The sequence below is a fragment of the Bison bison genome, unplaced genomic scaffold (genome assembly GCF_000754665.1).
Source record: "Bison bison bison isolate TAMUID 2011002044 unplaced genomic scaffold, Bison_UMD1.0 scf7180017864293, whole genome shotgun sequence".
Classification (NCBI taxonomy): domain Eukaryota; kingdom Metazoa; phylum Chordata; class Mammalia; order Artiodactyla; family Bovidae; genus Bison; species Bison bison.
The window spans coordinates 1,208,580-1,221,396 of NW_011494865.1; the positions used below are offsets into that span (position 1 = coordinate 1,208,580).

Sequence of the window (12,817 nt, forward strand, 5' to 3'; positions counted from 1 at the left end):
CTCAGCAGCCCCGCCTGGCCCGTCTTCCCAGGGCACAGCATCCTCCCCACCTGGCTCCCCCCGGGTCCTCATTTCTTGCCCGCCTCTCTCTCTGGGTCCAGCTGTGCCTGCAGCATCTCACATTCCCATGCCCACTCCCTTACAGCCCCCATGAGTCCTGCCCCAATTCTGAGTCTCACCACCTTTGATGCTGGCTCAGACTACTTCCGCAAACGTCATCAAGCATCACATAAAACTCAGACATTAGGAACTTCCCTGGTGGGGTTAATAAGAATTGACCGTCCAACACAGGGGACATGGATTCGATCCCTGGTTGGGGAACTAAGATTCCACATCTGCGGGACAAGTAAACCCACAAAGGCTTTGGGCAATGAAGATCCTATGTGCCCCAAGTAAGATCCGATGCAGCCAAATTAAATAAATATCAGGAAAATAATAATTTAAAAAGCTTATACGTTAAACACAGGTATTACTGTTCATCAGGAGTTGCTGGTATTTGGGGCAGGACAATTCTCTGATGTGGCAGGTGGGTTGTTCTGGGGTGTACGGCAGCATCTTTGGTCCCAGAGGTGACACCAAAAATGCCCGCTCACCCCATTTCCTAGGGCCACCCGAGGGGACAGAACTGCTTCTGCTGAGAACCATGAATGTCCCCACTTTATAGGCTACGAAACAGAGGTGCAGACCTGTTTGAAGTTGGGACCTGCCTGAAGTTGCTTAACTGTGGGAGGCGAGGCTGACACGGGAACAGTGATAAAGATGGAGACAGTTAACCATCAGGGCAGGTACCATCTCCTGAGCTTCTACTCTGCACCATGAGCCCTAGGCAAAGTGTGGGTGCTGCACCCGACTTAGTCCATTCACCCTCCCGAGGCACCCTAACCTGGCAGCTTCCAGCTGCAGGGACCCGCCTCTTTGCCTGAGGCCTCTCTGCCTCCAGAGCCTGCTTGGGCTCCAGGCTGCAAGTGCAGGCAGAGCCAATATTTTTCCACAGCTGCCTTCCAACCAGTAAAGGCCAGAAAGCTGGGAATCAATACCCCATTCCCTGCGGGCTCAGGCGGAAAAGAATCCGCCTTCAATGCAGGAGACTCAGGTTCTATCCCTGGGCTGGGAAGATCTGGAGAATGGAATGACAGCACTCCAGTATTCTTGCCCGGGAAGCCCGGGAAATCCCATGGACAGAGGAGCCTGGTGCGCTTCAGTCCACGGGATGACAGAGTCAGATGTGACTGAGAGCCTGACACTTTCACCCTTCCAGCTCTCATGTGGTGGCTGGAGTGACTCTGAGCTATATTCTCCATTACACTGCTTCCTACTTCCCAGAGCTCCTGAGCAGGACTGAGCCCAGGGCCGTGGAGGTGACCTGCTAGATGATACATTCCTTCCTGGTCTCACTGCCCCACTCCCCATCAGTTAATTCCTGGGCATAGCCTGCTAAGTTGCTTCAGTTGTGTCCAACTCTTTGCGGCCCTACAGACTGTAGCCCCCCAGGCTCCTCTGTCCATCGGATTCTCCAGGCAAGAATATTAGTGTGGGCTGCCGTGCCCACCTTCAGGGGACTCTTCCTGACCCAGAAGATCTGTCTTCTGCATTGACAGGTGGGTTATTTACCACTAGTGCCACCTGGGAAGACCCTGGATCACTTCCCAAATAAACAATGTGCACTGGAATTGTTTGCTCCTGGGGATTGCACACCTGAGATGGAGCATCACACAGGTCATTTCATTCAACCCTCCTAACACCCCAGGAGTTAGGTACTATTATGATTCCATTTTACAGATGAAGACACTAAGGTTCAGATGGAGTAAGAAACTTGTTTAAGGATGCTCAGCTCTCCAGGACTTTTTCCACTGGAGATTTTAAACACTACATAACCTCACGCGCCATGTATGCCAGGGCCTGACCTGGGCACTGGGGACCGAGATGAGTGTAGTCTCTGCCTTTGAAACACATCTAGGGAGCAATTGCAGCCCAAGGTAACATGCTGACCCAGGAGGAAGCACAGGGAATGGACGGAACCGAGTCTGGGGAAAGGTGTGTATGAAGGACACGCCAGGTAGTGGGAGGACTGGTGACCAGGTATCAGAACCTCCTGTAGTTTGGTTTGGGGTGGAAAGGGGTTGAAGGCTGGTCATAAGTGCACGCGTGCTAAGTTAGTCAGTCGTGTCTGACTCTTTGTGACCCCATGGACCATAGCCCACCAGGCTCCTCCATCCATGGGATTCTCCAGGCAAGAACACTGGAGTTGGCTGCCATGCCCTCCCCCAGGGATCAAACCTGCATTTGTTGTGCAATTACAGGTGGGTTCTTTACCACGAGTGCCACCTGGGAAGCCCAGCCCTGGGGGAGACACGGAGAGGTTAGCAGGGGCCACATCAGGTCAGTTTCTTGTGTCCTCGGCAGATTCATCTAGGGCGCAGCTAGGAACACATCCTTTCACTGCTCAAGAGACTGTCTGCAGCTCCCACTGATGACCCAGGACCTGGCAGGCCGGAGGGGAAGCCAGGGCTGCAACCAGCGCAGTGGAGAGCTCCAGCCTCCAGAAAAGTGTTCACGAGTTCCTCTCCCATCCCACCAGGACCCCACCTTCTGCAGACCTCCCTCCTCCATGGGGACTCTGGGGTTCCCTGTGGCGGTCAGCGTGGAGCTCCCCAGACCTCTGGCATCCAGGAAAGCAGAGCAGATTGTTTATTCCAATTCAGCATTACCAGGGCTCACTGCACTCTCTTCAAGGCAGGGGACTGAACTTGAGCCCATTTCAGAATTGGGGGGAAGGGCTGTTAGAGGACATGGAACCCCCATTTGGAACAGGGCCTCACTCCCCTCCCAATGCTCATGACTGCAAACAACCTAAGTCCCAGGCAGGCGTCAGTCTGGCTAGTGCGACTCTGTCACACGTGCTAACTTCCAGAAGGAACAGGCTCAGGTGCCAGCTCCCACTAGGATTCACTAAGGCCCTCTGTTCTCATTGTTCATCTGCAGGGTCACCTTCTATTTATGGAGAATGATGCCAGTCTTCCCTTTCTGATAGTAATACCATAAAGATCCTCTCTTTCCACATTAATTTCACTTTAAAAAGAGAGCCTCCAGTTTGAAGACAGTGACTGCATAACCCCAGTGGCTCAGATGGTAAAGAATCTGCCTGCAGTGCAGATCTGGGTTCCATCCCCGGATCAGGAAGATCCCCTGGAGAAGGGCATGGCTACCCACTCCAGTATTCTTGCCTGAAGAATCCTGTGGACAGAGGAGCCAGCGGGCTACAGTCCATGGGGTCACAAAGAGTCGGACATGACTAAAAGATTAACACTTGTGTATGTTTAACTTGTGTTAACTGCATAAATAACAGTTCAGGTAACAGCTCAGACAACGAGCAAATATGGCAAAAATTGCTGATGGTATCATATGAGGTTTGGGAGACCCTAATCTGAATTGGTCACTCCAGAGAAAGAAGGGACCCACAGAGGGCAGTGACCTGTCCTAAGTCACACAGCACACTGAAGACAGAGGTGTGGCCCCAGGCCTCTATTGGTGGGAGGATGTCCTGGCTCCTCTCATCTGTGCCACACATTGCTGCTGTTAGAGACCAACCTCCTCGTTTCTTTGACTTGCAAATCTGGTCTCACAGCAAACCAGCTGACAAATTATCAAGCACTTGTGTTTACGTTGTACTATCTGCTGCAACTCATGGCTTAGCTCATTTCTTCCTCAAAACCACCCCAGGAGGTACAGCCAAGGAGGACCATCATCCCTGAATTTCAGATGGGGCTCAGAGAGGTTAAGTTAACCAAGCAAGGTCACACAGCTCATAAGTGGCAGAGCCAGGATTTGAACCTCTGTGGTCTGACCCCATCGTCTTTCAGTTCCTCTTGGCACCTAGTTCATTTTTTTCCTCTGGCATCAGAAGCCCCGGGCTGAGAACATTCCGAGGCTGCAGCTTAGAGAGTCTAGGCAGTGGGTTCTCCCACCTCCTGACATCCTTAGAGCATAACCAACAATTCATCAGCTATTAGCTTTGGGTGTTTTCTCTTTCTGAAACTGTAACCTTTCCTTCCAGGCCACTCCCCAGACCTGGACAGAAGGAATGGCTGGCTGGTTTGTCATTGGAATGATAGTTGGGCACTTAATTCATCTTAAGAAGCAATGTCTCAGTCTGCTTATCTGTGGGGAGACGCTTTGAGATCCGTCTTAAAGGCGATGGTGGGGTGATGCTCTGGACGTGTTGGAAGAGGATTATTTGTGCAGTTGGGCTGTTCCACTCTCCTGCTCCTCTGGGATAGCCTGGGTGAGGTCTGGAATTGGCCAGTCTCGAGTCCTTCAGGCTCTGCCCCTTCCTAGCTGTGTGACCTCAGGCAAGTCACCTAACCTCTCTGGGCTTGTGTCCCCATCTGAAACAAACTGCTGGCTGTTTGTTACAAGGATTACATGAAATTATGTTGGTGGAATGCCTGCAATACCCAGCACACACGGCCCCTCCCCTCCATGTCCCCACCTGTTCTCAGCTAGGAAACACACAGGGTGGGAATGGGGGTCTCCTCAGTCCAGGGGGTCTTCTAAAGGGGTAACCCTTCCGTCCTTCAAAAGACCCTGCCTGCTGGGCACCCACTACCCATTCCTCCTCCACGTACCCACCAGCCAATTAAAGCCATAAAGACAGACGCCAGCGGATATGACTTGCCCAGGGTCTCCGCTGCCATCTCAGCACCAGGCCATGCACAGGAAGGCCTCTGCCGTGTCTGGTGGATGAGTGCGTGGCTGGAAGCGGGAGGGCGAAGGAGACCTCGCCTGTCTGCCTGGGTCCAGGCTCCTGGGGGAAGCCAGGGTCCTGGCTGCTTTCTCCAGAGGGTCTGGATGCTGGTTTCTGAGTTGGCGGTTGACGCCCCTCAAGCACAGGTTCTGTGGTGACTCCTCATCAGGAGCACCTCCAGCTGGCCCACACCCCAGGCTCCATGAGGCCTTCTGAGTTCTTCCACAGTCAAGAACCACCTGAACTACTGGCCTGTTTCTCCCCGGCAAATTCCACAATTTTAAAAGCAATCTTTATGTCACCATCGTGAATGAAAAAAAAACAAGACCATCTGTCATAAACAGAAAGCAACAGATACATGCTGAAAGTGAAACCATTAACTCTAGCCAGATACTCCTGGCCTGCAAAAAGGGAGCCAGGGCCGGGTTCCTCTGCCCCAAATGCAAAGCAGCAGGTGCCCAAGATGGGGCAGGACATCCACAGCCGGCCCGCACTAGGCTTCAGCATGCTCACTGCCTCCCAGGGACGCCGGCTGACGAGGCCTCACTGGGAGCACTGGGAGTGTGGCCAGGAGGTGCCATGCGGCCCCCTCACGGCGGGGTGTCTGGGCCGAGTCCCTGAACCTCCCCAAGCCTCAGTTTTCCGCCCTGTCTAATGGAGCGAATAATGAGCCCTGCCCCACCTGTTTCATGGGGTGACGCTCAGGGGAAACTGGAAATGCAGTTATTTACAACCACGGAGCCAAGGCCCCCGACAGGAAGGACTCCCAGGAATGGAGCTTGCCCCTCAGGGGGTGACTGACACTGGAACCAGGTCCCAGCCACCCCCAGGCTTGGGGCAGGGGCTGCCAGCTACGAGGATACCAGCATCACCTGGCTCCCTGGGCACCAGTTACCACCACCCTCGGACTGCTTCAGAGGCTGCCCAACAGACATGCCCTCCTCGGCAACTGGCCCCCACACAGAGGAAGGGGGCCCGAGAAAGGGGAAGGCTTCTTGGGCCAACCTGCTCTGGGTCTGACACACCACCACCACTGATGGCATCACTGGCAAGAATCAACTACGGGGCCATCACCATCTTACCTAATGTGCAAGAGCCTTTCAACTGCTTTCACAGCTCAGTCAGGTCTGACTCTCTGATACCCACTGGACTGTAGCCTGCCAGGCTCCTCTGTCCAGGGGATTTTCCAGGCCAGGATACTGGAGTGGGTTGCCATCTCCTCCTCCAGGGGATCTTCCCGACCCAGGGATTGAACCCTCGTCTCTTGCATCTCCTGCACTGGCAGGCAGGAGATTTGAGCCCTTCAACAGGGGCCACTATCTTCCTCATTTTACAGAGAAGGAAACTGAGGCTTGGGGAGGTGAAGGCCCTAGTCCAGCTGGGACTTAAAAATCTGACTGAAAAGCCTCTAAGCACCAGTCTTAGGGGGTCCATGGAGATGGCCTGGGATAAACCTGAGAGACACCCAGTTAGACTGTGACTGGTTTTTGGTTCTTGGCCAATCCTTATGGTTACCTGGAGAAGAAAGTTCCACTTTGATGCTAGAGTTTATCACGTGACAGTTGCTAACTTGACTTTTTGACAAAGAGCTGGGGGCCCTGTGCCTTTAGCTGGCTTTAGTATTTGTCCAGAAGTTAATGACTTTGGCACTTAGTATTTTTATCCATGCCAAGTGATGCTGGTTTTCTCTTTTCAGTGACATAAACAGTCTTTCAAAAGTAAATTCACATGAAAAAGACACATTTTTAAGAAATTGAGCACTAGAACAAACATACTTCATCATAAACTGTAAAGGGAGGAACAGGAACTCTGCAGCAGAGAGAGACGGCAGGCAAGACCGTAACCAAGTGGTCAGAGCTAACATCTCCAGGAATGAGGCTGACAGACACGTGTCGCCTGTTAGTGTACTCAGAAGGACACATGCTCACTTCCCTGTGGTATTCCTGCCAAAAAGTACACCATCTGAAGCTAAACTCAGGAGTAAACATCAGACAATCCCAACCGAGAGACAGTCTACAAAATACCAGACTCGCATGCTTCATAAATGTGTCATGAAACACACAGACCGAGGGACTGTTCAGACTAAAGACGGCATCAGAGACATGACGGGGGATGACAAGGGCGACCTGGGATTGGCTCCTGGGCCTCAACTCCCTTCCCACCCTCCCTGTTTTTACTGTGAAAGGACACTACTGGCACAATTGATGACATCTGAATAGTCACAGCTCAGACTGGTCCTAAGAGTGTTATCAACATTCCATCTGTTGGTTTTGACAGTGGTACTGTGATGATTTAAGTAAATGCCCTCATTCTAAGGAAATACACACTGAAATATTCAGGAGTAAATGAACATATTATCTGCAATCCGGTTCAGAAAAATATTCCTACATGTACACCTGTATATACACACACATGGGAGCATGTGTATATATATATACATGCATGTGCACAGAGTAAGCATGCTGTACACACAAACAAGCGTGGCAAATATGAATGCATGCACTTGGTGAATTTGGGTGAAGTGTATATGGGAATTCTTTGCAACTTGTGTAATTGTGAAATTATTTCAAAATCAAGTTTAAAAAAAGTAACTCAGACCAAGGACCAAGAGAACATCTGAGGCAGGCCTGGCAGAGCCATGGAGGGGAGCTGGGAGCCCCTCTGCACCCTCCCTCAGCGCTGGGTCGGGGGCTTGGCTGTCCTGCTGGCTTTGTACCCCTGGTGCCTCACGCCTCCCTTTCCAGGCCTCAGTTTCTTTCTCTGAGACATGGGGGATGCGGCTGACTGTCCTTTTTATTGTGGCCCTGGTTTCCCAAAAGCAAACTATGCTTTCAGAAGTCCCAGGAAGGGAGGATGGCACATAAACCAGGGATACCAATGCTCAAGTTGACAGGAGCCCTCAATTCTGAGTTCAGGAAACAGAGGCAAGGGGCTGTGAGGGTTTCCCTCGGATGAAATCTCCAGTTTGCACAACTCAGGCATGAGGGAATGGGGCCCCCTCGGCATCTCAGCTGTCTTGAGACACATATGGGGGTCTTCGCCTGTCCAGTGGGGCAGCAGGCACACTTCCCAGGGGGCCTCAGGGCAACACAGAGCTGGAGGCAGCAGGGCCTGGGGGCGCACCCATCTTCCCACGTCACCACTTGTCTCCCTCCCACCTGGCTCCCCCGTCTGCCCTGACCCCTCCCCAGAGCTCCACCGCAGCTTCTCCCATCTGAACCTATCGTGTGCATCCCCAAGGGAGGTTTGGGTTTCCGAGCAGGGAAGCCAGATGCCCAGCCTGAGTGTTCTGCTGATGGCACAGGCCACACACTGCCACCAAGAGACCAGGACAGGTGGGTCAGGAAGGAGCTGTGGCACCAGTCAGAACACTGATATCTGGGAAACCCTGTGATAAGCAGACCTAGTCCGCCTACCCTTAGCTCCCAACCTGGCCTCCCCCAGCTATGCTGACTCGGGCAGCAACGCTCTCCGGTCCCTCCATTTCCAGTGCAGAGAGCCTCTTCTCCCTCTGCGCCAAGAGAGCGCTGGCAGGCAGAGGCTGCTTTCATCAGGAACCAGGACAAATCAATCCAGCTAAGCTGCCTCCGCAGAGGAACTGCTGGGACGTGAGGACTCTCCCCAGTGCCTGGGCCAGCTGCAGCGGCCCTCTCTCCCAGGAAGGAGCGCCTGGTCCCCAGTCCCCGCTCCTGGGCAACGAAGAATACTCGAGGAAAATCACAGCCATGGCTCTCCAGATCGGGTGGCCTTAGAGACCACGGGGCGATGGAAAAGGTCTCTTGAGGGTCCCAGGCCAGCCAGGCAGAGTGGGAAGTCTGTCTTGGTGGTCCAGACCTGAACCCACCCAGCACTCAGGCAGCCAGACCCTTCTTGCTCATGAAAGAAGAGAAAGTGAAAGTTGCTCAGTCGTGTCCAACTCTTGGCTACCCCATGGACTACACAGTCCATGAAATTCTCTAGGCCAGAATACTGGAGTGGGTTGCCGTTCCCTTCTCCAGGGGATCTTCCCGATCCAGGGATGGAATCCAGGTCTCCGGCATTGCAGGTGGATCCTTTACCAGCTGAGTCACAAGAGAAGACTGTCCTGCTCATCGTGGGATATAAATATGCATACTTGAGGGTACGTGCAGGTTTTTACATTCACAAGGGCCTGAGTGTACAATAACAGTCGTTAATTTTCATGTGTCACACACACAGGGAAAGGTCTAAGAGCTTTACATCTATCTCATTCAATCCTCAGAATGAAGTAGATTATGATCCTTGCTTTACAGAAGAGGAATCTGACACCTGGGGAGGTACTGTAGCATGCCCAAGGTCACAACTAGGATTGGTATTTGAACCTAGGTCAACTTGAGTCTAGGCACTTTGCGACCCCATGGACTGTAGCCTGCCAGGCTCCTCTGTCCATGGGATTTCCCAGACAAGAATACTGGAGTGAGTTGCCACTTCTTCCTCCAGGGGATCTTCCCAAACCAGGGATCAAACCTGAGTATCCTGCACTGGCAGGTGGATTCTTTACCACTGAGCCACCTGGGGAAGCCTAATACCGCCTCCTTAAATAGGTGCTCAACAAGCATTTGAGAAACTGAGTAATGTGGAAAAAAAGAGAGGGAGCAAAAATGAGTGCACCCAGTGATTTCATGCTGAGATCACCCTAGTCCCCCATGCCTGGCAAGCCCACATCCTTGGTCAGTGTTTCCTGGATCGGCCTGTGTGTAACAGGAGACTGTGTCTACATGAGAATGAGCGAGAAGGAGCAAGATTTGACTACCGGTATTCTTCTGCTTACGAAAGGGGCCAGGAGAAGAGGTGCAGTCAGATCATCTTTCATCTTCCCACAGGCTTTTCTTGCTACTAGCCACCCCTCCCCAGCTGGAGTCTGGGCTTCTTGTCTTTGGGACCTAGGCCACCGTGGCTTGGATCTGGGACTGAGCAAGAAGGCACGCTGTGCCTGGTTCCCACCACTTCTCCAGGCACCAGTATTTCCCACAGGCCCGGGCGTCCCCACCTGCTGGAGTCAGGCCCTGTCACTTGGAAAGCTTTGCAAAGGTGTCCTTGAGATACACTTCCTGGTGTTTCTGCTCAAACAGTGTTGGCTGCAAAGTATGCCGAAGCATTTGGGCTTTGCTTTTTGGTCCAGAGAGTGCCAATGTTTTCATTTGGAATGGGAAGTGCTGCAGTTGATGTCGTGAAGAGATAAAATAAGACATTCATCACCAAGTTGCACTAACTGTAAGTCAAAGGCTTGGTTGGGGGCGGGGATTCATCTTGGGATCTCTAGGGCTTGGCAGCAGAGTGTGTGCGCATGCGTGCTCAGCACTTCAGTCGCATCCGACTCTTTGCGATCCCATGGTCTGTAGTCCACTAGGCTCCTCTACCCTCTACATGGGATTTTCCAGGCAAAGATACTGGAGTGGGGTGCCATTTCCTCCTCCAGGGCATCTTAGCCACCCAGAGATTGAACGTGTGAGAGCAGGCAGGGCTAACATTTGTTGAATGACCCAATGCGTGAATATGCAAAGGGCCTAGAACCACGCATGGCAATATCACTGACACTCAGTACAGGTTCTGAGTGGATCCCATAGGTTCTACTCCAAAAGGCATTCTTGCTCTGTTTATGTTTCTCCATCTTCACCAACTTTGCCTCATCCAAGCCTAGATCACCTCTGGCCTGAGCAACTAACCAGTTCCTAACTGGCTTCCCAATTTCCACACTTGCCCTTATGGCTCATCCTGCCCACAATCACCAGTTATCCTTGCAAAATGTGGACCAGAATTGTGTCCTTCCCTGACTAAAACCTGATGACTTCCCATTGCTTGTGGCCGTGGCCTCAATGACTGAGGCCCCATCCACCCCACCAACCTCTCCTGGGGCTGTTATGTCGCACTGGCCTCCTTGCAGTTGTTGGAAGAACCAGCTTTCTCCCCCTTCACGACCTTGGCACTAGTGGGTCCCTAGGCCTGGATTGCTTTTCTCCAGATCACATGTGGCTCCTTCCGTCAATTTAGGGCTCAGCTCAAAGGTGTCACCTCTTCGGAGAGGCCTTCTTTGAACCCCTGTCTGAAGCAGCCCATCTCCCAGTCTTGTTTCACTTCTCCAGGCATTTACTGAGCAATTACTAGATGCCACGAGCTGTTCTAAGCAAGGAAATAGTAGTGAACGCAATAGGGGATGTCGCGCCTTTCTACTGTAACTCTCAAAAATCTCACTGTCTTGTTGGGAACCTGCTTGTGTTTCTCACCAAGTGCCAAGAGGCCTGGGTCTGAGTCTGTCTTGTTCACTGTGTTCACCCAAGCACACTAGGTACTGGGGAAACATCTGTTCAAGAAAAGAACAAATCGATGGATGGATGGCAGGCAGGCCGCCCAAATGGATAGGTATGCAGAGCAGCTGACACACGCTCCACCGGGCACTTGGCTCTTGCTAAGGTCTCCCTGAGCTCAAATAAAGCTTTCTTCGAAGAAATCTCACTGTCAGCCCCCCAGGTTGATACTGCTAGTATGTTCTGCCCACTGCTAGTGTGTCCTGCATCACCCTCTGACTATGGTCATCTAGGCTAAGACAGGCAAGAGGAAGGGGTAAATGCAGCATGCTTAGGGTGAGTGGCATTAATACCCGTTTTCCAAAAGGAGCCCCTGCCCACCACCTCAGTGTCCCCTGCCACTGCCACTCAGGACAGTGCCTAGCACACCCAGCTGAAGGGCTCAGCTGAGAAATTCCTGCACGTCCCCTGAACCCTCACCAGAGCCTCTCTCATCTAGGCCTGCTGCCTCTCTTCCTGGCCGTGACTTTGGCCACGTCTTCCTCCTTGCTGGATCTTCATTTCCCTCCCACCAACACACAAGGTGGGGCCGGACACAGCTTTCTGGTGGCAGCCCAGAGGCAGGGCTTTAACACCTCAGTGCAAGGATCCTGTAGTTCCTTCTCCTGCTGGTCCCCAAGCCCCTTGAGTTTGCCTTGCAAACACAGCAGGCAAAGCCACCGCAGCAGCACCAAGCCCCAGCTGGCCTCCTCTGTGAAAGCAGCCTGCGAAACTGGCAGCCCCTGCAGATTCAAGCTGCAGAACTGATGAGCTGGGGCGCCCTGAAACCTGACTCCAAAACGGGAGCCTAGCCAACGCCAAAGGAAGTACAGGGTTCTTTGCTGAAGGAGGTTTCTCCTCTCACAGCATCAGCCGGGAACCCTTGCTCTAAGTCCCCACCCAGTCCTCCAAGGGGCCATAGGACAAAGGTGATCAGTGTCTGGCTTCCTCCCTCTTTTAACACGGCAAGTCTTCATCTTTCCAGGACTAGTGGAAATCCCCCAAAAGGCAAGGTCACCATCGATGCAGGCTAAGGATTGGCGGGGTGGGGGTGGGTAGGAGTTGACAGACCTGCCTCAAATGGACTTGGGTGCAAAAGCTTTCTCCCTAAGCTGTGAAGTTGCTACTATGGCTAACCAGGAAGCCACTTGCGTCCTGCGTCCCTTCCCTTCTTCAACAGCTGTCGCCTTCGCTAGGGGAAGCCTTCCAGCCCTGACTAAGGGCCTAAGAAAAATCCAGCCGTTCCCGTCATCCAAACAGACCAGGACTGAGAAATCAGAGGCCTGGGGGAGGGGTGTGTGTCCGGCTTGGGCTGCCTCCCTCTTCCTCGCCAGCGCCCCAGCCCGCCCTCATCCTGCGCAGAGAGGGCACTTACAGGCCTCGGAGGCCGGAGTGGGCCTCGTCCCGGGGGTCCCATCCCTGGCCAGGTGGTGCCCTCAATCAACAGCAGCTGCATGACCTGGGCCCCGGTCCGGGCCGACGGTTGCGGGTCGTGGGGAGAGCGGCGTGGGGGAAGGCAGCCGAGCCTACTCCAAGTAACCATCGAAGACGTCGAGCTCCGAGTCGGCGTCGTAGAGGCCCGAGCCGGGGTCGGAGAGCACGCCGAGGTCCACGAGCGCCTGGTCCATGTCCTCGGGCAGGAAGACGAGGCCCACGTTGAGGACGATGTACTCCATGAGGAAGGCGTAGTACAGGATCAGCACGTTGACGAAGAACAGGCCCACGTAGAACATAGAGGGCAGGAGCGGCGGCGGCACGGAGGGGACCAGGG

General features: G+C 53.2%; 1 protein-coding gene across 1 annotated transcript in view; it reads right to left on the minus strand.

Moving 5' to 3' along the window:
• The window catches only part of DEXI (Dexi homolog (mouse)), a 15,099-nt gene that overhangs the window by 1,584 nt on the left and 698 nt on the right, over positions 1–12,817 (minus strand). Inside the window, exon 2 of the mRNA XM_010850688.1 lies at positions 12,422–12,815. Within this exon, the coding sequence (XP_010848990.1) occupies positions 12,573–12,815 (243 nt within the window). The 3' untranslated portion in view covers positions 12,422–12,572. The remainder of the gene's footprint in view (positions 1–12,421; positions 12,816–12,817) is intronic.